Consider the following 23,862-nt stretch of genomic DNA (forward strand, 5'->3'; position numbering starts at 1 on the left):
GGAGAATAAGAATGGCATTCTGTAGTGCAGGAGCACACAGATACTGAATCCACTGTGCATAGGTCAACGTGTCAAAGTGGAAAATATTTTTAGAGGAACTTGAAAGGGACAATCAGGAGTTTGGGAAAGCTATGTTGTGAAGTAATCTGATGTTTTGAACACACTCACGGTTATTACTTGCCTCCTTCCTTTCCAAATCTTGTCATACACACACACACACACACACACACACACACACTGATACAGTAAAACCCTGAGTGCATACCCTATGAACCAGTGTGGATGTGTGTGTGTTTATGAGGCAGAGATCTGTGCTCCCACGTGTCCTCTGTGAGGATGAGTGGACGGCCTCTTCCTGAGGGTCCTTTGTCTTCTTCAGCCCACTGGGACCCGGAGAGACCACGCCTGTCATACCTGATTGTTTAGTATTAGGACCATAGAGAGCTGCTCAGATGGGAGTTTGTAAAAACGTGTGCGTGTGTGTGTGCGTGTTACTGTGTGTGTTTGTGTGTAAGTGTTGACAGTGGGGTCTTTTACAGACAGCCAAATCTTTGATGTGATGCACAGCTGACCTTCTGGTCGCTCTCACGCTACTGTCCCCAACACAATGGGAGGCTGATGTTTGTATACGCACATACAAACACATGCACGCGCTTATACATAACATTTATCCAGCTTATAACAGTCTGATTATTTCTCACTGATATTTTCCTTAATGCAACAATAGTATATTTGTGAAAAGGATACTTCACCTTAATTCGTGCACATATTAACATATTATTGTTTTGAGGAATAATAAAAATAAAGTATTAGCATGTAATGCAAAATATATCCAGAGCCTTTACAGACTGTATATGCAAACATATTGTTATGAATTGTAAATTGTAAAATACTGTATAACAACAGATATTGATGTATCATAAGAGCTGATTTAGTTTTTCTCGACATCCTGACATGTGATATTAAATTTTGGATTCATCTGATCTTTCAAGCTGAAAGTCTTCTTTATCCCTGTAACTTTATTGCCTTCCACCTTTCTTGAATGTGCGTTAGTAACGTAACCAAAGATCTCTGATTTGTGCAATTCTTTTAAATATGTCCAAAGTATTTGTTTTCTATCATATTGTGGTAATAAGATAAACTGTAACACACACACACACACACACACACACACACACACACCACAAACACACACACACATAGACGCAAACTATATTTCCTGATCATGTAAAGAGTGCTGTGGGCATGCGTGTCCGTGGAGGGAGGGGGAGAATGCAAACTGTGAACACTGAGCACTTTATCTTAAATACAAGCAAGTTATTCTGCATACTCATCCACCCATGGGAGTGTATCTATGCAACCAACAATGTTGAAAGTCAAAAGATAAAAAGATTCCTCCTAGCTATTACCACTGACTTCGTTCAGTGTGTTTCAACATAATGCTCCGAAAGTCACCATTAAAATATGAGGCCTTCTCCTTTATAGGGGCTTCGTCATGTGAATGGACACTGACAGAAGATGTTGGCCAGACTGAGACATTTCTTGTCCCATTTGAACCCTTAATGTAGAGACAGATGTGAGCACAAGTACAGAATAAGATTAGCAGCAGCAGACTCAGCTGAGAAATTCTGTCTCTGTCTGCTTTGGCTGGACTTTGCTTTGATACAGTGGCTGCATGTGGTGGTAACTTGGTACTTCATTGTATTTGATGGAAAAAATGGAAGCATATGGTAATTCTATAAATAGGACCTGAAATACCTACATCAGCAACATTAATGCACAATGTAATGTCCACGAACAAATGATGAACATGTGGTAAAAACCTGTTACCTGTTATTTAGATTATTTCTTAACATTTGTGCAGATACTAATGACATTTTTTTTATACTGTTCCATGGACTCACTGTATTTCAGGGTCACTTTTGATGCTCTAACAAAGTGCAGCGTGGACAGAACACTTTAGGCATTTTAACTGCAGACAGAAAATTCCTCTATATCTCTGAGCTATTTTAAGGAAGGCTAGCGGCACAGTTGATCCTCAAATTCCCTTGCCTTTCCACTTCTCTAACCCCTATCACTCTGTCCTCACTCACTTTCTTTTTCCTTTGCTCTCATTTCCTCTGTTTTACTCCACAAAACCTCTTCGCCCTTTCTTTTCTAACTCTGTAGTTGTGCATTGTGCAAGTCTGAATAATGGGTCTTATGATGCTTTTACATGATGAAGCAATTTTTGACAGAAACGGCTTCCCATCTGACCCTGTTGCTCGTTTACCTCCATCCCATCCTTTCTTTCACACACTCCACATTGTCTCTGCATTTTCTTTACCCAGAACACTATTTCTCTCTTCTATCAACTTCTCCCCATTTCTCCTTAAATTAAAAAAAAAAAAAAAAATTGTCCATGACATCCAAACTCTGCTGTCTATTTTTGAAGTGGTCATCTGACTGGCATGACCTTCATCATTTGTGCTGTCATGCATCCAGACGCACTGGGCATTTCAGTCTCAATTCTGCCAGCATGCATAAGTGAAATGAACAAACGCCAAACATTTGTAAGGAAATAACCTGATTGTGTATGTTTGTTGCTAATACTATAAAATAGTAATAACACAAATCTAATTTCAGCCAAAAAAAAAAAAAAAAAAAGTTGTTTCCCCACAATAGTTTCACGAACAAACCAGAACTGCTGGATGTTTTTAAGCTGCATTGGCCAGCAAAAGACAAAATAAGCAGGTCTACTTATAGGCCTCAGCTATCTGTTGACTCTTTGTTGTTCTCTCTGCTTGATTCCTGTGGTGTCAACAGAAAAGAGGAAAAGGAGAGAGAGAGAGAGACAGATAGAGGGACAGAAAGAAGGAGGAGGAGATGTGTATACGTGCAGAGCTGCACTAGTCTGTGTTACACAGTCTGGGGGATTCCAGCCAGCTGCATTGGGAGCACTGACCTTGGCAAAGAGTACACTGTTTTTCAGTCCCTGGGACAAACAAGTGTTAGATACGAGTGTCAACTGGTCAGTAGACAAATGATTTACTGACATTAATAAACAGAGAGAAGTTACTGCTTAAAAAGTCGATGTGCCACATTGAACAAATACACAAGAATACAAATATGAAACAAATAAAACATTTTTTTATGGATATACAGGTGTGCTGTTTTCAACTCATTTGTGCATTTCTGTCACATTTCATTGCATAAAATATGTATTGTAAGCTATTTTGAGAGAAAATACTATGATGTACCAACACTACAGGATACAGGATGGGAAGCTGTCGGGGTTATTTAATGTTGCAGGTGTGTGAATGTGTGTTTTTCCGAGCTTGTTTTTTCCTTTAATTATGCCACAGCTTTCCTTTTGATCTCCTGGTACATGGGAGCCCTGATTTATTTTGAGGCCGCTTGTTTTCTCTGACCATAACTCTTTGGTCGATGACATTGTTGGAGCCTGCATCACGGGATAATAGCTTGCACATGTGTGTACTCCTATGCATGGGTTATATCACCACCTATGTCTGCTGTAATCAAGTCAAAGTTAAGTCCTGTGGCAGACAGTTCAGATTCTAGGGGCTGTTGAAACACTGCCTTGGGCAATGCGGGAACTTAGTTCATATTCTGCCCTACAATCAAAGCCAAATAATGAATCATTCTTCATCTCTCACTGCTATGAAAACAATGGTGTCATTCTTACAGTAATATCTGACTGGTCTGGTTGCTTGGAACTGGCAAAACTTGGAGGGATTACACTGTTTCTCGTCAGCTCAGCTTTACTAACCATCTAGCCTGTACGACTTGAAACTGAACTCATTAAGCAAACATTGAGGGGTAAGAATTTCCTCTGTCCCTTTAAGCACCCTACCTCTACGTAGGGTCAACCTTTGGCCAACTGCATTCTGCTGGAAAAGCTGCCTCAGAGTCAGACTGAACTTCCTCGTCATATCTTGCTTTTCCAAACCAACAATAAAAATGTGTCACACCTCCATATCAGCAACAATAAAAAAATACAGTGTGCGCTGTACATCCTCGATGTGCTGCTCTCAGATGTGTTCCATTAACAATAAAATGGTAATAAAATGATCTTTGACTCAAACACAGATAGAACTGCATGGTGATTGCAGCTTTCATTTTGGTTCCTTGTTGTCGTCATGTGGCAGACGTACTGAGATGATTAACAGAAATGTGATCTGCTACCCACAGATGAAACATTTCCCAAACAAGTTCCCTATTAGCTGAAGCCAATCAATATATTGTTCTTCCTGCTAGTCCAAAATTATTTGTTCTTATTTCTTGCAAACCAGAGAATGAATTTAGTAAGTATTTATACAGTGTGACAGGTTTTTCAAGACTGATGAATCACTGTTAGATTCCTGTGTGATTTCTTTACCAATCTGAGTTTTTCTTTACTTAACTTATCATGAAGAATTGAATCCATCACTCAAACTGTTACATGTCAACAAATCTTCCCTGGTTTGATATTGAGTTCTGCTGTGCTGTTTACAGCTGAGTTGTGACCAGACTCTTGACCAAAAGATGATCTTTTCACCCAGACAGATGCAACCCTCATTGTTACTATAAAATCTCAAATCATACTTTGATCGTTCTGTGAATTGATCTGTGCTTGACTGAGTACAATGACTCGACAAGCATGTGGTCAGACACAATCGATCTAAAGCCTGATGAGTCTGTTAACCCCGGTCCGCTTCAGCTTCACTACTCCATGTTGTTTACCCTCCTCTCCATGAAAGTGTGCTTAAAGGAATTTCCTTTCATTTATTTACTTGGAGAAATGTAGATGAAAAGATCAATACCACTCATGTTTGTTTGGAAAATATTAAGATACAGCCAGCAGTTGGTTAGTTTAGCTTAGCACAAAAACTGGAAGCAGGGTGAAAGAGCTAGCCTGGTTCTGTCCAAAGGTGACAGAAACCAACCTTCAAGCATATCTACAGCTCATAGGTAAACAAATTATATCTCACATGATTGATTTGTAAAAAGCTGAAGTGTAAAAAAAGAAAACTTTGGACACTATGTCCGAAGGAGTCTCTCACAGGGATGACAAGACCTCATTAGTGTGGGTTACTGCTTATGCTAAAGATCAATGTGTAGTTTTATTAACATTCCATGATAAATGGTTGTATGTTTGTATGTGCACTTACATTAACAGCATACTTACATGCATACCTGCTGACGTGTGAGAGCCCCCAGCAATGACTGCTGTCCAGGTCCACATATAGTATATAGGCTGAGATAGGGCTAGAGCGGAAGCAACTGATGGATGTAGCGTACTTGTGTTGTGTCAGTACACTCTGGCCCTAATCCCTCAGGGTGAGGTGCTAATCCAGCACCCTAACCCCTGGGCTGGCTTTATCACAGCACATTACCTCACTTCCTCCTGCTACACAAACATATAGGTAGACAATAATGTATTGAATGTAAGGAAAGTTAAGCAAGCCTGGGGTTCAGTGTCTGACATCATGGGTTCAGTAACACACAACACAGACACGTCAAAAAGTACTCACTCCCAGAACTGATATAAATGTCTGCAAACCATAAGAACAATACATATGCAGTAGATCTCAATAAGACTAGGTCAAAACCTATAATATATGGCTGAACCACCTATGGTCAAATCCTAATTTTATAACTGCAAATTTCATCTGCCAATTCACCAAACACATATAGACTGTGCAGTGATTTTTTAAAATGCTATTTACTTGCTTTGCAGATCTGCTAGTTTCTTTAGCAGTTACTGATGACCTCTCGCTCCCTCCCTCTCTCCCGCTCTCTCTGCTCAGTGTGTCTTATCTTTAGTTATTCATCTGCCTCCTTTAGTAGTAATGATACATGTTATGAAAGTAGTTTATTTGCCTCAATGGAGGCGAGGCTCAGTGTACTGGAAACGCTTCTCTTAGTCCCTGCAGTTCCTGTGCAGCCAGGAAACCAGGGCGCCACGGTAGACTGCCTGTAACAAGTAGTGTAACCAAAAGCCCCTGGTTGGCATCTACTAGACCAATCATGTACTAGGTTTATACCCAGATTGTTTGAAACAAAGTCTCTAAATCTAGCTACAATGTGCTAAGTTAGCAACACTGCAGGCTGTAAAACCCCCCTAACAGAACATGTCTGTATCAGAAAATCCAGCCCAGTGGCGAGGCAGTGACATTCCAGATTATAGGGCTGGCTCCTCAAATGCAACAGATTAAATCTCACTTTTTAATACAGGTAAAAAAAAAATAACTAAACAAACCCATGGATAAGACATGAAGACAACAGAACAGATAAAGCAGACTTTGCGCATATGTATGTGTATATGTATGTATATCTGTATTATCCATGACTGCTTCTGCAGTAACATATATATATATATAACATATACAGTACTCACACATTGAGCTACTGTGGAGTTGGAACTGAGCCTTTGATTCCTATTTTTAATCGTAATGCCAAAAGAAAATATAATACAACATTCATTGTCTAAAAATGAACGTTGTAAATTTCAAAAATTAAAACTGAGTACATTTGCTCAAGCACTTTACTTAAGTACAAATATACCAGTATTTCCATTTTATGCAGCTGTATGCCTCTCCTCCACTACATATGAGTGGGAAATATTGTGCTATTTACTCCACTACATTAATCTGATGGTTTACATTGTTATTTTACAGATTACAAAATCTGAATACAAAATGTGGTAAACTTATAAAAACATATGTATTGCTGTTGATTAAACTATCCAAGCATATATAGTAAGCTACATAAATATATTGGCTGTACTCAAGTACAAGGGACATTTTTCTGCATTACTTTTACTTTAAAAACTTTAAGAGGATTTGCAGTGTCATTTTCAGTTGAAGTTTTTTACTTGCAATGGTGTAGTTTCAGTGTGGGACTGCTTCATTTACCACAATGAAGAACGTGATTGCTATTTATTTTAAGAGACTCTAATGGATTGCTGTGGTTCCTTAGGTGCTTTTTTTTTTTTAAATTTTTTTAATGCTGACAGTTGCTGCAGGCTATTGCGTCAGTTTGCAGAGACGTGCTCAGTATATGTAACGTAAAGGGCTCATGTTCATGTTGCTAATGTTCTTAATAGAAATGTTAAAATGACAAATGAGTACGTTAACGAATAAGTAAGACCTCCCCGACTGCAGAAACACGAGTATAATAGTAGCTATTTTACTGCAGCATATTGATATATATCTATATATATATATATATATATATATATATATATATAGATAGATAGATAGATAACATTATAGAAAATGTTAATGGGCGGTGTCTGTCAGTGCAGTTTCAGATCAGTCGTAGTAGTGGTCACATGGCCTGTGTGCGTGTAAATGACAGGAGAGAGAGAGAGAGAGAGAGAGAGAGAGAGCGGGCTGTGGGAGGAGGAGGAGGAGCGAGGTGGTGGTGGTGGTGGGGGGGTGGGAGACAGACACAAACTGGGGGCACCCGCAAACACAACGGAGAGCACTTTTTTTTTTTTTTTTTTTTTTTTTTTTGTGTGTTGCTGCTAAAGGGGACCCCGTGTGGCTCCGAGCATCTGCCTCCGTCCCTCCGTTGGGTTTAATGTGTCGGACCGGCGTTGGGTCGCCGTCGGCCCCTGGATATTATTTATAACCGACAAGAAAATTGGATGGGACGCGCACACGGGCAAGACAATCCCGGAAATAACATGCGTACTCTCAGCCTGTCACGTACGCTCACTGAGGATTTGCATTGCTGTAGGCTGCCGTAGGTAAGCAGCGGACTGTGGTCTCATCGAGGGGGGGGATTTACCTCGTCGTTTTCTCATTATTAGCTGCATATTCAATTTACTATACGCTCTGAAATCTGCGTTTTAGCCAAAGTAATAGATTCGTGTGATCTTATTCTCAGTTGTTATGGAGGGACCTGAGCATTAGGCTGCTAAGTTGGCAATCAGTAGCTGACAAAGGCGAAAGAGAAGTACTTTAATGGCTGTTTCACCGCAGTCTAATATAAATCTAACGCTATAAGAATCTGTTTAAAGTATAGATGTTGTATTTCCAGTGTCATTTCTAATTTTAGTCTAATTTGATGTGTATAGCCCGTCAGTCAGACAGAGTTTTTCTGGGACTTGGGATTCTTAGCAGTCCCCTTTCTTTTTAATTATTAAAATGTAGCTATAAAGCTGCGATATACGTCGTAGACTGAAGAAGAGATGCACTTAATTTTTAATTTAATGACAGTGCAACAGCTTATGATTTTGATGATGATTATATAGGCTGCAGTCCCGTTACATTGCACTGTTTTCCTGCCCCAGTTTTCAGTGGGCCTGTATAAATACTGCATAAGTATTTGTTACACTATAGGATAGTGTGGATTTATTTACTTGAGCTCTGTGTGACAAGTGGTCTCCTCTGTGCTATTAATAGGCCTTAAGTGTATCATTTTACTCTCCACAGATACCCCGCACAGCCTCAAAATGTGTATAAGACGGATACAAATAAATGCACAGCTTAAATGGGAGTAATGGGTGAAATAAGAGCAACTAGAAGAGGACTTGGACATGAAACTTATTCTCTCTCTGTGGCAGAGCTCCTCTCCATCGGAGAAAAGCAGCGGCTGAGCTAGAAAATGAAGCGAGGACGTGAGCTACGTGCGCATCCAGCAGATGACGAGATGAAATGGAGAGCTTGGGACACACGGACCATTTAAACCCAAGCTCTTCCCGCGGATCCGTCGCAGTTTCAGCCTCGCAGGAGGGAAGGACGAGCGGCCAGCAGCTCGCCTGTGGACCGGCAGAGATCAGCCACACGTACAGAGCGGACATGGGGCTGAACGGCTTCTGCGCGGCGCCGGTCGGGAGTCCCACGGCCGCGGAGTTACTCGCCGGTCTGGCCTCTCAGACCGACTCCCCTGGAATCACAACCCCGACGAAGCAGTCCAAAACCGGCGTGCCGCTCTACACCGGCGGGGTGGTGTCCCCGTTTGCCACCGTGGAGGGGAGCCACGCAGGCGTTTTGGCTCACACGCCAAACGGTTACCCGGCACATATGAAGGGGGCTGCAGGGGGAACCGGCGGCCCCACGTACCCCTTCACCAGCAGAGCAGAGAATGGCCCTCATGAGAAGTGCCCTTTATTGGTGAGGAGGATCAATGGTGACCTGAAAGGCAGGCAGGTGCAACAGCAGAAACGCAGGGGTGGGGAGAACCGGGACACGGGGTCAGAAACTCTTAATGGTCTCATGGTGGGGTCACCGGGGTTAGGAGGTTCTGCGGGTCCTGCCTTTCCTTCAGGAGACTCGGACTTAAAGCGGAGAAGGTTGACAGAGGGGAGTGTCGGCCACAAATCTTCAGAGGCTTCCAGAGCGGCCCGTGCAGTCGCCCCGCTCATGGTCACTGTCAACTGCAGCAACAGTTCCCATAGCAACCAAATGACTTTCAATAATGTGCACTGTGTCACTCCCCAGTCTCCCTTCACCCCTCCCGCCACTCACACTAACCAGCACAATGGACATAAGGTGGCCTCCTCAGGCCCTCCAGCTGCACCCAGCCAGACCTCTCCAGTGGAGGCTAACGGCATCCCGACCCCACCGCCTACCGCAGGCGCTGGCTGGTCAGCAGAGCGCATTGCCCAGCAGTACATTGTCCCCTGCATGAAATACTATGGCATCTGTGTGAAGGACAACTTCCTGGGCCCTCAGCTGGGCGACAGGGTCCTGGAGGAGGTGGAGGTCCTAAACCACAGCGGGAAGTTTCGGGGCGGGCAGCTGGTGAGCCAAAAGAGCATTCCCTCTCGGAGCATCCGGGGAGACCAGATCGCCTGGGTGGAGGGACGCGAGCCCGGGTGCCAGAGCATAGGGGCACTGATGGCTCACATCGATGAGGCTGTCATGTACAGTGCTGCCAACGGACAGCTGGGGGGCTGTGTCATCAATGGACGCACTAAGGTGAGAGGAGGCGCTGGGTGGGGACAGGTGGGGTCAGGGGTGAGGCAGGGGTATGTTTTCAAGCTACATGCCAGAGAAAACAGAGGCTACAAGAAAAGGTGGTGTAGGTGTGTCAGCCTGACGACACCGTTACATTTGGAGCATGTGGCTGGTTGTGTCATGTCTGCTCTGCTCCATCTTTGCTTCCCTAATGCTGGCAAACACACACTCACGCACACACTCACACTCACACCTCAGTGGGAGAGTAAACACAAAGTCGGGTAGGATGTCAGGATGAGCCCTGCTGTGTATCTGGCACATGTGAGCTTGATAAGGGGGGGGCGGAGGGCTGAGCGTTCCTGCTAACCTGGCCCTGTGTCTGAGTTTAGGCCTGCCTAAGTATGCCCCTGTCCCTGCCTTCATACCGCTTGTACCCAGGAGAAAAAAAACACTGGGCCTGTATCTCCTCTGCCATCACTATAACTCTGCCTTTGAAGACTTTTTCTATCACCCCTTTCACCCTTACAAACATGGCACTGGTGTGGCAGGAGAGTGTGTTTTTGTTTGTTTCCTTTATCTCAGATCTCATGCCACGTGAGCGGCATATTTTCTTTTTATTTACCGTGACTACACTACATGCCATAGTTACTCTTTTACATTGATAATTTTCAAATGCCATGCACAGTGACCACTGCACACCACTGAAGATAGTTCCCTAAACACTAAAGGGAGTAACTATTGTAATCCCTTTTTGTCGTAGTTCCACAGGCAGTTGCTTTCACTGTCCTGGAAACAGTTTTGGACAGAGAACCTCCCCCTGCCCTTTACTCCCTGTAATGATGTATTCCAGTGTTATCTCAGCCAGGTAATGTTAGTGATCAAAGCTGATTGAAGTTTGTTTTATTCTCCTTCCTGAATCTATTTGTACCCCCCTCTCATCTGCACTTGTGTTTTTCCATGAAAAATAGAAAAACGGTGAAAAGAGTGTAAAACTCTCAGTCTTTTTATCTCTCAGTCTTTTTATCTGTCTGTCTGTCTGTCTCTGTGTTAGTGTTCTCTGTATTGTGTCTTTTAGGATCTACTTTAGTGTCATGGCCTGTCTCCCTATCAGCTGTGAGTTAACCATTACTGTCTAGTCTGTTACCCAACATGTTCTCGGTGTTTCAGCAGCCCCCCTTGTTCAGTCAACATTTACAGTATAACAAATCCAGACAATGGGTGGTTTGAAACATAAATGTTAACTCAGCTTCCAGCTGAAATTGTGTGAGTGAAATATTTGTAAAGTAATGATTTACTTTCTTAAATTCTGCAGTTTTACACAGGTTAAACTGTATCAAACTGTTACGTCCCATGTGGAAAATAATTCCAGGGGAGCTCTTAATGAATGTCATGTCTGGTCTGATCTGAAACGTAGATGCGGCATTACTGCTCCCCATGGGGGAAATTAGGTGAAAGCTGTTCCTGCGAGCTGGCAGCCTAACTTCTATAGTCTTAATCAACTGAGCTATGAAAGAGACTATTGAGTAAATGTTTAGAAATATAAAACTACTTCCGATCATGTGTGGGTAGCCTCTCCACCCATCTCCATACTTGATTGAATCAATTGCAGCGTTTCCTCCTCTCTTCCTAATGGACTGGCCCCGCAGCCTATTTCACTCCATCTGTGTAACATCACATGTAGCACCTTGCCCTATAAGTTGAGTCATTTACATAAGCTTTAGACGGTGTTTGAACAGGAGCTGGTTGGGTCTACCTCACATCAGCAGCCTTTGCTCTCTTGAACGTGGGCTGACTCTGCTGTTTTCTGGCCAAAGTCACGCCTAGTCTGAGCTCTGACAAAATAACAGTAAAGCAGTGAAGTTAAGTGACTTACGGAATGGGTAAACTAATATGTCTGTTTTTTTCAAGACTGTTTTTATAGTTAAGTTCCTCTGCAAATCACCAGCTTAGAGGAACCTCTGCCTACTCTTGAGTTGGATTTTACTGTGCACAAACAGTCTCTGAGGAAAGGATCTACTGTGAAGACTGGAGAAAAGTACTCTAACTTTGTGTGATTGCAGCTATGCACAGACGGCAATGAAATGGATAGAAAATGTGTTTATGCAAGTTTCTCTTGGAGAGGTGCTTATATGAGGTCAGAAAAGAATCAAGGGAAGTGCATAGGGATAGGGACAGGGTTTTAGAGTTAGATTAAGTTTAGATTAGATTGTTAAATTACTCTGTTTTAGTTTTAGGATTATAGGATGCCATGCTGTGTTTGGCAATTGCCTACTAAGTTATTCATTCTCTCTTATTTGGCGTGGCGATGACTATCTGAGTGATTCCCAGGTAAAGATGTTAGATTACCACTATTACCACCAACTATTCCCTGGCCAGATCACTTGATTTGCCCTTGGTACACACACAAAAAAAAAAAAAAAAAAAAAAAGTTCAGTGCCACACAGTACAAAATGTTCTGGCTGGGTGTTCCTGTGAAGGAGCGCAGGAGAAAGCGTAGTGATAGATACAGTGATGGAGTGTGCATTAGAGAGACAGGAAGTGATAGGAAAAGAAAAGAGGAGGATCTGGGAGGAGCACAACTGGATAGAAGGTCACTGCGTCTTTTCCGTCTTTCACTTCTTTGTCCAACAACAGTTCCCCTCCAAACCTTTTTTTCCCCCCATTCCTTCATTGTTTTCATTTTTTTTCTTGTCTTTTATTCTGACCTTCTTTTCCTCTCCCCTGTCCTTTACTTCACTCTTTTTCTCCTTTGTCTTATCAGCCCCCTTGTTCGCTACTTGGACAAAATATTTCCCAGCGGTTACCTTGGTAACAGGCACATACAGAGTAGAGCTGCGCATTGTGTATAAAAGAGATGGAGAACTAAAGCGACTGGCTATGCCCAAAATAATGCCTCACCAGCAGCGGGTAATATCTGTGTACCCTGACTCCCGTTAGTCAGCAGGAGCCAGGTTTTGCAGCCTTTGAGACGTGCTCTGGGAAGGATTATAGTGTTAACAAAAGGGGCAGTAATTCAGTTAATATAGTGCAAGGTGATGGTGGGAAAGTCTTGTATTATGGGATAGAGCCAAACAACTCGGCGTAGGGAATAAGATACATGAAGGGGGAGGGGATAGACTGGAGGTGAGCATGGAAGGGAGTGGGGATAGGGAGAAAGGAATGGGAGGATGGTGTTGAGCAAGAGTGAGAAAGGGCGATGCAGCAGGAGCCTCGGCATAATGATAATGTCTGCTGCAGCAGCAGCGTGTCCTCAGATGCCCCTCCTAGAGCTCAGCAGTGCTACCGTGCAGGCAGGCATCAGAAGTCATACAGTACCTTCCACACTAGCTAGCTTGGTATTAAATTACATTACATTCAGGCAATTCAGTGGGTAAAGAGAACCAATGTTAAGAAATGAAGACTGTCATATTAATCATTACCAGTTAATTAATGGTATTAGCGATGCGCTGCTAATTATTTTTGGCCTCCCCTTGGTGCAGTACTGACCTATTATTTTAAATGCAATGCTGCTTTGGGAACGGCTGCAAACTCATGTGATGTTTCTTTTGCATTTGGGCGACTATGAACAGCACCTCAACTTTTGTTGTCATTGTGGGACATATAAGTCCATCAAAATTATAGTCAAAACTTAAATAGTTAATTTGGTGTTTTTATGGATACTTAATTTTGTTTTCCAGTGCAAATGCTTTAGAGCCAAAATTTGTCGATCAATCAATTAGATTTATTGATCATTTCAGTTATCTAATGGATATTTGTGGAATATACTTCCAGTGTGTTGAGCTGTTGATGTATGTAAATGACACATTTACACAATGTGCATCATATAAAGCATGTAAAGCATATAAGAATTAATGAACATCTCAAAATATACTTATTTTCTATTAATCTGAACAAAATAATTTCATCAAGTTTTGTGTGGATATGAAACAGAAATATGTTATGGAAAATGTATACTCTCAAACTCACACACACACACACACACACACACTGTGTTGCTCCATCCTAACGTTCAGTGGTGAGTCATTCATAATGAGTGCCATGGCTGGACTGACTCATAAGGGCTGAGCACATTTGACTACCTTTTTTGTTTTATGTTCACATTAGAAATAACTACCATAATATAAATACAAGATGACACTTAAATATTTTACCATGATGCTAATTTGTCCCAGATTAAAGGTACAAATAGCACTACCGTCTCTCAGTATGCTGACTACCAAAAACGACATGCAGAGCAGTAACGTGCAAGTACTCACGCCTTTTTCCTCATGTATCTGTGCAGCCCTGTGCTCTACCAACATCTGGACAAGAGATGTTATAATACCAGAAATTTGGTAGTCGGTACCAATACCATTGAAATTCTACAATTCTTAAAAACACATTTAATGCCACAGCATGCACCTACACCTCCATATAGTCAGTGTGCAAGCAGTTGACTAACATGATGACAGACAAATTATGTGAAATTATTCATTTACAATGTGAATGTAATATTGCAAAAGACTGAACAGTGATTACAGTAGCCTACTAACGTTATGAGCTATCACTGCGTTAGCCTAAGCAAGATTTAGAGCATTGCTAAAACACATTCTTGCTGTTACAGTTGACAATTTAACAACTGAAACTAACACACCCTGATTTCTGGTTACATATCCGGGTGCCTGTCTTTGAGTTGCTTAGATAAGTTTGAGGTGTTTCCTCCTTTCATTTGAACTGCTGTGTGACCCCCATAGCACACTGGCCTTTGGTTATCTTCAACTTGTCCCTGATGATCTGCCTCAAATGCAATGACTCTCAGTGTTTCTACATGTTGCACTGTAGTTGGTGCTGTAGGCTGATACTTTTTACCCTTAGTGATGAAACCCTCTAATGGTAATAAGTACACCTACCTTCCAAACACACAGATCAGTTTTCTCTGTAAGTTTAAACCGGTCCAGCGATACTGTTAATAAAGCCAGAGACTGGGTACAGATGCTTGCTGATGTTAGGTGTGAGAGTTGCTTGGATCAAAGGGTTGATTATTATGTTCTCTGAAACAATTACAGATCTGAATTACAGATCACTCACACACATTAAGTTGCCACTGATATCCTACACTCAGAAAACCTTCAACCAGCCTGTAGAAGCACTAACCTGGAGGTGAGTCAAGCTGAGTAATGGGCAATGACACGAACCAGGAAGAGCAGGTCAGATAGAAGCTGGGAGTGACAAAGCAGTTCATCATCATTCGGTTTAATTCCCCCAGACTTTTATCTCCTTCACTTCACTCAAATTCAATCTATTAGAAGCTATTAATAATATCTGATCCTAATTTATATCACATCCTGTGTCATTCGAGCTGCTTGTGAGTAATCAGCTGTGGAAATGAAGTAAGATGGCGGTGCTGCTCGACAATTAGTGACCCAACTGGTTTCAACCTCAGAGATGGCAAACATCTGTTGTACTGAAGTGTCCTTGAGGAAGATCTCGGACTCAGAGATTTGGATACAGGTTTCCAAGAGCACACAAAGGCTCAGGGATGTCCCGCTGTGAAATTTGGAAGAGCTCGGGGACTCTCGCAAACATTTTGAGCCTTTTAGAGTTTGAAGAAATTACCATTTTGTCTAGTTCTTTGTTCTGTTATGTCATAGCCACGTTGATCTGCTCTCATCTGATTTGATCAAACAAAAGTACTCATCAGTTGTTATATTAAAAAAAAAAAAAAGAATAAGGGCAGCCTGGTAGTTGAGTGGTTAGGGCACGTACCACGCTCTTAGCAGGCAGTCGCCGGTTTGACTCCCAACCGGCCCGACTCTTTCCTGCATGTCATTCTCCTCTCTCTACCCCCTTTCCTGTCAGTCTTCACTGATCTATAATAAAGGCACAAAAGCCCAAAAAATAATTACCAAAAAAAAGAACAATAAACTCTTACTTTTATTAAACCATGCAGTTATCTGACACAGACATACTTGATTTGGCAACAAGATTTAATCAACGGCTAAAGCATTACCACACTTTCTTTGTTTATAACAGGGAATTAATAATGTAGTTTTCATTTTTTTTTATTAATTTAGTAAAAAGCCTATAGCTTAACAGCCACATTAACATCTTAAATCTCTATAACTGTAGTTTATATGATAAATGAAGATAAATAAGTATTCAAATAAGAGTTATTTTAAACTGAAACATCTACTTCTAGGTTCTAATCCTGCAATGATCACAGAACCAAAAGTCCCCTCACTGTCTGCCATCATCAGAGTCTACCAGCAACATCCTCACCTCTGTTTTAACCCCTGCTCCCTCCCGCACACATGCCTAAGCTCTCTCTCCCTCTCTCTCCTTCTAATGCCTGTATTTGTTCAGCCTTATCTAGCCCCTCTCCCCCTCCTCACCCCTCTCTCCACCATCATTCCTCTTATCAGAATATGCGTGCAGCATTGGAGTTTATTTTTGTTCTTGTCCAGGACAGATTGTTCTGCCTGCCCGGCCATCACCTTGACAGCCCGGGTATCTACCCAGCGCTGCCATTAGGGCGTTAATGCTGGTGCCTGGCAGACAGGTGGTTGGTGCCAATTAGACTTAAACTTACTGTGGGCACTGATCTCGGCAGAGATGAAGGAGTGAGGAGGGCAGAAATGACAGATAGGATCGAGACGTGCTGTGTCACGCTGTGTGTGCCTGAGTATTGCGTGTGTGTGTTTGAAGGAGACTGAAACAGTGTGGATGTATATGAAACTGCTGTATTTTTAATGGTCTGTTTAGAATAAATGCCATAACCCTCCTGAATTATGTGCCAGTGTGTGTGTGTGTGTGTGTGTGTGTGTGTGTGTGTCTGTGTCTGTGTCTGTGACATGTTTATGCTGCAGGCTAGGGCTGAGCTGTCTTGTGTGGCATAGTACATGTTAATTGTAGTTAATTGCAGTTGCTAAGACTGTTAGCGGTTCGAAAAAAAAAATCTATTTGCTTGGAAAATGCACTTCCTTGAATACACGCACACCCAAAATGATCACGCTCATGATCACTCTCATCCCTGTATAGACAAAATCAACCCCTGAACACTGTATATTATTAATAATAAAAAATAAACAACAGTCCACCAGTGCATTCACTGTCATTCAGTGATTGCTGGCATGAAAATAAAACCTGTGAACCTTTCATACTGACATTTTGTAGGGTGGTGGGGTTATAACTGTCTAATAATCTTATAATACTTGAAACAAATATGAAAACAACATTTTACTGTAATTAATGAATACTGATCATGAACAACTACTTTCCATGAAACAGAACATGTTAAAACAAGTTCCTGTCCGCACAGAAGGGAGTGTCAGCTGTTATCAGTTTTGTACAAGATGAACAACTGCCGATCATATGTAAACGTGACAGTGAGAGCAGCGTGCTAAAAGCGGCCCTTTGTCTGCAGTACTTTTTCTTGTCATAACTTGGGATGAGATTTCAGTGGCAGTAGGTTGGATTGGTCACCTCTATTTCAAAACAGGTGAATGTACACAAACGTGGGTTTACATTCACAGTTTCTCATCGAAATGCAATGTATGTATCCCACACACACACAAATGAAGAGACCCAATGACATAAATTCCAACATTACAGGAACTACATTATTTTTAATAACCCCATGACCGACAGCTGGCTCACAATGTGATCATCTGATTTCCTGTGACAAGTTCCAATTACCCTAAATCACATTCGGATTACATTAATGTTCCTAATGATCATTATGTGCGTACACATATTTTTCTTTTTTCTTTGCCTACATTTGATACGTTCATTTTGACGCAGCAGGTCTGGTTGTCAGTTGGAGCCCGGAGCCAAAGGTCCGGAGGTTAATGAGCTCCGACTGTGAGCGTTGGTCAGTAATGAGAGCTGATGACGGCGGCTGAGCAGAGTCACACACACACAATACAACCAAATTCACTTGGCCGTGAATGAGGAGGAAAGCACCACAAGAGGGGGAGAAGGATGAGGGCAACGGGCAAGCGTAATTTTTATTTGAGTTTTTACAAACAATACAAGGACAGGTGCGTTTGTCTTAGAAATCTATGCGAGCGTGCTTTGATTTCCTCAGGGTGAAGACTCTCACAGTGTAGTACTCGAGCTGAAATGATAGTGTCAGGCAAGTTAATCGATACTGCAGCAGTGCAGAACCTGTTAGTCATGAATGATGCACTGACTCTGAAAGTGGAACTTTTGCTTCCCGTGCAGAACAATATAAGTCAAGACAGTGACAGTATCTTCCTTTGTAGTCAGCCTAGAGACATAATACAGAAGTTATTACTCTACATGCTGCCAACAGTCGCCACTTGAATCTCTCTCTGCCAGCACAGCCTGATGTCAGTCAGTAAGTGAATCAGCTGGAGACTTTTCTTGCTTTACTAAAGAGACAGGAACTGATAGCTACAGCCAGTGGAGACAGTTTGGAAACTATTAACTGCAGCCTGAAACGCAGCCTTGTCCTCAGCTCAGACCCTTGTGTAGTTTTGTCTCTTAGCTTGCAGTGCGTTTACAGTCACGTGGTCTTGTAGTGGCCCTGGCGTGGAATGTGCATTGGCTGAAGAGCTCTCACGCAGGTCTTGGTTCCCTCAGACTCTCCAGAGAAAGCAGCGCTCTCCGGCTTCACAGCCTCCAACACACAGACGTCAGGCAGGGGAAATACCAGCGCGAGACCATTGTTTGAACGTGGATACTCTATCTGCAGATTGTTTCGTAGCTGGGAACAACAGCTGAACTCTGACACATTTCTCTGCTTATCCCTCTCGTGACTGTGTGTGTTTCACAAATTACATGGTGGAACGTTACGCTGAATATAGAAATATTCCACCTGGAGGAAGCTTACTAGGGAGTAGTGGGAAGGTTAAATGGCAAGAGCTGGACTAGCGATAGATGGAATGACGACCAGACAGTCCCCGAGGTGTCTTCTGCACCTTTCTTGTGCTAACTGAAATGTCTAAATGCTGATTGGTCACCTGTAGCTCCTCTTACTGATGATTGATTCATCACACTTCCTCAAATTGCTCACAGCGTCTTTCCTCTGCTTGTCAAGCAATCCATGACAGTTCACTTTTTATAAGTCAGTTCATCTGCTAAAGAGATTAAATAACTTCTGCTTCTACTGTGATGCTGTTGTTGTGCTGCATATAAAATGTTTTTTTTAATGCTCTGATGTGGATGCAAATTCATAATTAATTATCTCATTTCTTCTGTTTTTAGGCCATGGTTGCCTGTTACCCAGGTAACGGGGCAGGGTATGTCCGCCATGTTGACAACCCTAATGGGGATGGACGCTGCATCACATGTATCTACTATCTTAACAAGAACTGGGATGTGAAGGTACCTTGATAATAAATGTCACTTAACTTTATGTAAATATGGATCATTACAAAAACTGTATGTGCATTGCATCCAATCTTAAAACACACAGGCTTAAATGTGCATCTGGTACAATCATGCCAATTGCTTGTTGTGTTTTGTGTGTATCTGTCTTTGTAGAAACAAGGAGGGTTGTTGCAGATCTACCCTGAAGGCAAAAATGTGGTAGCCAACATTGAACCTCTGTTTGACCGGCTGCTCATCTTCTGGTCTGACCGCAGGAACCCACATGAAGTCAAGCCAGCCTACTCCACTCGGTTAGTTACACTTGTACTGTCTATATAGTACAAGCGCACACGCACACAAATTCATATGAAGTTGTAAAATGACTTTATATCGTATGGAAACAGACAGGACACACTCACAATATTGCCATTTGTGTATATCTAGCATGTGTTATCTTGACCTATACTGTAAATATTTGCAGATGCATGCTAGCAAAATTGTTATTGTTGTCATCACTAAAATTATTTACTATAAACGCTCAGTGAGTTTTTGAATAATTGAACACTGTTTGCCAACAAAACACAAGTAGATTTATTGTAAATATCTATTAAACAAGTTCAGTCAGTTAAATAAGGATAACACACACAGGGAAGGAGGCAAAGAAGAATCTGTAAGAGCCTCGCCTTCCCTTTCTCCTCTTTCCTGCATTCCCTACTTTGAACCACCAAACTCAACGACTTTGTCAGTGGCACTTGCATACTTATACATGCATGAAATTGAATAGGTAATTCTATAGAGCAACGGGCATCCCCATCTGTCGAAGTTTCTCTGATGCTCATATGAGATAGACATGCTCTGGTACAAGCACACACTGTAGCACCAAATAATCCACGGAGGGCCCATGACACATAGCCTTTCACTCCTGCATTCCTTCCCCTCTCCTCTCTTGTCCTCCTCTCATGTCTTCTCTCCTCTCCTCTCCATCTGACTGCTGGGGGGCGAGGTGGGGCCGGAGGCAGGAAGTATGTGTTTCCTGAGGGGGTCGGTGGGAGGGAGAGGGGAGGAAGGTTCGATTGCACGACTCGTGCTGGAGAGGCACAGACATGAGAGACAGGAATAAACAACACAGCCCCACAGGAGCGACTCGAAAGCGTAGAAATTAACTCTCTGCTGTCCGGGAAATTTTCTACTCCGGACACTCTACTGTTCACCTGTATGAGGAGACATCTTTTGTTATCTGTTGTCTCTATTTGGGTCAAACAATATCCTTTTTTAAAATTAATTAATTTTTTTTTGGACCATTTGGTGTGGTTTTTGAGTATTTTTTTCCCCATTATCTTAGTTTGTTTTTTTTATTTTATTCATTATAAAACCCAGCAGCTGCATATTGGCATGTAAAAACTTAATTACTAAGATCTGAGTTGGTTTTTTTTTCAGATTATTTAAGTATCATAGCAGAATAACATTTTTTTGCATCAAACCAAGACCCAGTCGATTTCTGACACATATCATCATTTCTGAACCGGGGTTATATAATGTATCATGTAAAAAAGATGTTAGTTCTTGTCGTAGCCTTATTTTAATCTCTTCCTCTCATGTTTTACAGCTATGCCATCACAGTCTGGTACTTTGATGCCAAAGAGAGAGCAGAGGCTAAAGAGAAATACAGATTGGGTAAGCATCCTCACAGTCATAGTTTAATGTCAGTTTCATTTTTTTCTGGCATATTTATGGACTGTATCACCTCTGGTTATACTTGCAACTTAATATTGCATGTGACTAATATGCTCTTTCTCTTTTTCTTGTGTCCATAGCAACAGGACAGAAAGGTGTTCAAGTGCCTGTCACTCAAAACAGCAAGACATAAATCTCATCTAATCTCTGGAGAGCACTCTGAAATATTATGTGCCTTCCTGAACTGCTAATGGACGTCAAGATCATAAAGGGAGACACTGTCAAACACTGTCAGTCACCTCTGCAGCTCCACGTCACTCTTGTTATGCCAGCTGTCAGATTCACGTCACGGGCTGTGATGTCATGTTTTCCTGCCATGTGATTGGGCAGCTGATCAAAGATGTGGCATATATAGAGCACAATGGCTTGGATTGTATGGCAAAGGTGAGATCAGAATTACGCATTGTGGCAAAATAAACTTCAACAGTCTCTCTGTGAAGACAACTAACTGAAAAAAAAACAGGCTCCTTCATTTTATTTTGTTGCAGTTTTGCCGGTTCAGTTATCAGTGATGTTGTGATGTATTGAGAAATCATTGTTCTACTCTGCTCTGGTGTTATTTTCAATACAAACACAGGGGGCATAAATGATGAATCAGTGGACAGACAGTGGGAAGAGGGGGCGCAAAGAGAAGAAATCAGTGATGTTGTCTCTGAAAATCCTTATTTCCCCTAGACTGTGATGTGGTCCCCTTGTCTCATGGTGTGGGCAAGTGTGTATGTGTGGTTAATGTAAAGACGGAAACATTGTATAGTGAAAAGTTGCCCGGTGGCACTTACTCAGTCAGTCCTGGCTCAAGCACTAACCCTGAACATTGCAGGGATGTACTCACAATTTATAATCAGTGCATGAGGACAACTCTACACTGTAGTTTTACTCTGTATAGCACACTAAGCATAGTTCAAGTATTATTCCAGGACTTTATTACAACATCTGAATAAAAAAATCTTTTGCAACAGCCTCGAAATCTTAGTGCCACAAAACACCCAGAGAATCCAGCATGAATGTTTCTTTTTTTTTTTTCTTTGTAGTTGCAATGTGTGTAACAGATTTTCAAGTCGGACCCTAGACTACACAAATCTTTTCTACATACTTGATGTGAAGTGCTTTCTGTTTGACTGAAACACGCGGCTCACGATTGAGACAAGAGGCAAGCTGTCCAGAGACAGGGGTCAAAACAGGGTTTGATGAGTGTGTTTTATGTGTTGGCATGTGTGTGTTTGTGTGTGTGTATGCTCATATGCCTGTGTGCAGATTCAGCTTGACCTTTGCCTACTCTTAACATGATGGAAACAGTATGTATCACACGTGTTGGCGCTGTGGGACAAACCTGCCCAAAAAGACACAGGCAAACACAAAAGATGGATAACAACAGCTCCTTAAAAAAAAGAATAAAAACGACAAAGTTATACTAAACAGTACTTAGCGAAATGATAACCTCAATCAACCTGTACACTTATGACCATTTACAGTATAAAGCACAGAGTTAAGCATACACTGTATGTGAACTGCAGGGGGAAACGAATGCCTGCTCATGTGTGGGATTGAGTATTTGTGTGTAAATGTGTACTTGCACATGTATGTGACACTGTCTTGAAGAGGGTTGCAGGTATTGTCTAAGTGTATGTTAGATTGGTTAAAGAGAAGGTTATTTTAAAAAGCACTTTATTGTTTGTAATGCCATGCGTGAATGATAGAAAAAAATATAACTAAAATGTAGATTAATGCCTTTATGCTGTGGATAATATGGTCATTCAAATGCAATAGAAACTAAAACAATGAGAACAAATGGAAATTGTTTGCCTATTTTTTTTTTCTTTTAATTTGGAGTATTTAATTAAAACCTGTTTGTTTTTGTACACAAAGTGTAATTGATTTACTGGGAAAAATCTGAGCTGAACCTCAGTTTTATTCAGGTACAGACGTGAGAACAATAGAGCAGCACCTGACACATGTTCAAAACAAGACAGTCAATCTCAGTCATACACCTAATGAAGGATCAAAATACAGTAAACTAATTGGAGACCATGCTGTGAATATCAAATACCAAGCCTGTCTGTTTATTTGGGTGTGGCATATGGCCATATCAGTTATCAGCGCACCGAAACTATTTCAGTTTCAAACATGTTCTCATGATACGCTGACGGAGAGTACACCAACCCTTGTGTAATTTGGTTCCAATTTGAGAGACAAGGAGCAAGCGCAGAGTGCTTACAGTAGTTGTCACTCAAGATAGCAGAATAGATAATTAATTATCAAGTAGATAGTGAAATGATGAAAATAACCTGAACATATATGGTGTAGTGAACAAAAGTCACCATCTTGGTTCTTCTTTGTTCATATATATACATAACATGAAGATGAAGTGTTCCCAAAATGAGGTTAATTTCACGGATATGATATTAACAAGACACTGAACCTTACGTTTTTCGCAGTTATACACAAGCCTGTGTATAGGTCTAACGTGTCTAATTCCATGAATTGTCTAAAAATATTGATAAAGCCAGTTTAAAAAGTTCAGATAGTCTAGCAGCATACCACCACGTGACTGCAATATCAGAACAAAAAAAAGTTAAAGATTTGCCCTGATGACTCATAATGCAATGGTATCTAATAGCTTGCCAAGAGCATAGCCCCAAGGCCCTGCGTCATTGAGCAAATGATTGAAGTCAAGACACCGAACTGATTGTCCCTGACTCAAGAGGGGTTCATACAAGTTTACAAAACACATTCTGCTGTGGTTCAGCACAAGACCCACTGTATGGGGAGGCTTGAGACGTATTGACAGAAAGCACAATGCTTCTTATCCACCGCTTCTGTTTTAGTAGACATTCAAGATATCAGTTGTTTCCCTTCCTGTGCTTTTGATTGCTCCAGCCTGACTAGTAAGCTGATACAGTGACATCCAAGTGTAAGAATGCTTCGG

The 23,862-nt window shown here is 41.7% G+C and overlaps 1 protein-coding gene across 2 annotated transcripts; it reads left to right on the top strand.

The window, feature by feature from the left end:
• The first annotated feature begins 7,351 nt into the window (after window positions 1–7,351).
• On the top strand, window positions 7,352–22,795 carry egln2 (egl-9 family hypoxia-inducible factor 2). 2 transcript variants are annotated; one of them, XM_071496131.1, is made up of 6 exons: window positions 7,352–7,735; window positions 8,555–9,911; window positions 19,098–19,217; window positions 19,377–19,513; window positions 20,809–20,876; window positions 21,017–22,795. In XM_071496131.1, exons 2-6 carry the CDS (start codon window positions 8,646–8,648, stop codon window positions 21,067–21,069), a joined length of 1,644 nt encoding a protein of 547 aa, XP_071352232.1. In that variant the 5' UTR covers window positions 7,352–7,735; window positions 8,555–8,645; the 3' UTR covers window positions 21,070–22,795. The 2 variants fall into 2 exon arrangements, with proteins under 2 accessions (XP_071352232.1, XP_071352231.1); XM_071496130.1 differs by having other exon boundaries at window positions 7,415–7,735; window positions 8,424–9,911.
• The last annotated feature ends 1,067 nt before the right edge of the window (window positions 22,796–23,862 follow it).

This window comes from Trachinotus anak, unplaced genomic scaffold (genome assembly GCF_046630095.1).
Source record: "Trachinotus anak isolate AG129_WGS33_773 ecotype Australia unplaced genomic scaffold, CSIRO_AGI_Tana_v1 ptg000014l, whole genome shotgun sequence".
Taxonomy (NCBI): Eukaryota; Metazoa; Chordata; class Actinopteri; order Carangiformes; family Carangidae; genus Trachinotus; species Trachinotus anak.

What these genes read in the sequence shown, in the direction of transcription:
- egln2 (XM_071496131.1), top strand. Translation starts at nt 8,646, where the DNA reads ATGGAGAGCTTGGGACACACGGACCATTTAAACCCAAGCTCTTCCCGC. An exon ending in ACAAGAACTGGGATGTGAAG is followed by an intron (nt 19,218 to 19,376) that starts GTACCTTGATAA and finishes CTGTCTTTGTAG; the next exon opens with AAACAAGGAGGGTTGTTGCA. An exon ending in AAGCCAGCCTACTCCACTCG is followed by an intron (nt 19,514 to 20,808) that starts GTTAGTTACACT and finishes CATGTTTTACAG; the next exon opens with CTATGCCATCACAGTCTGGT.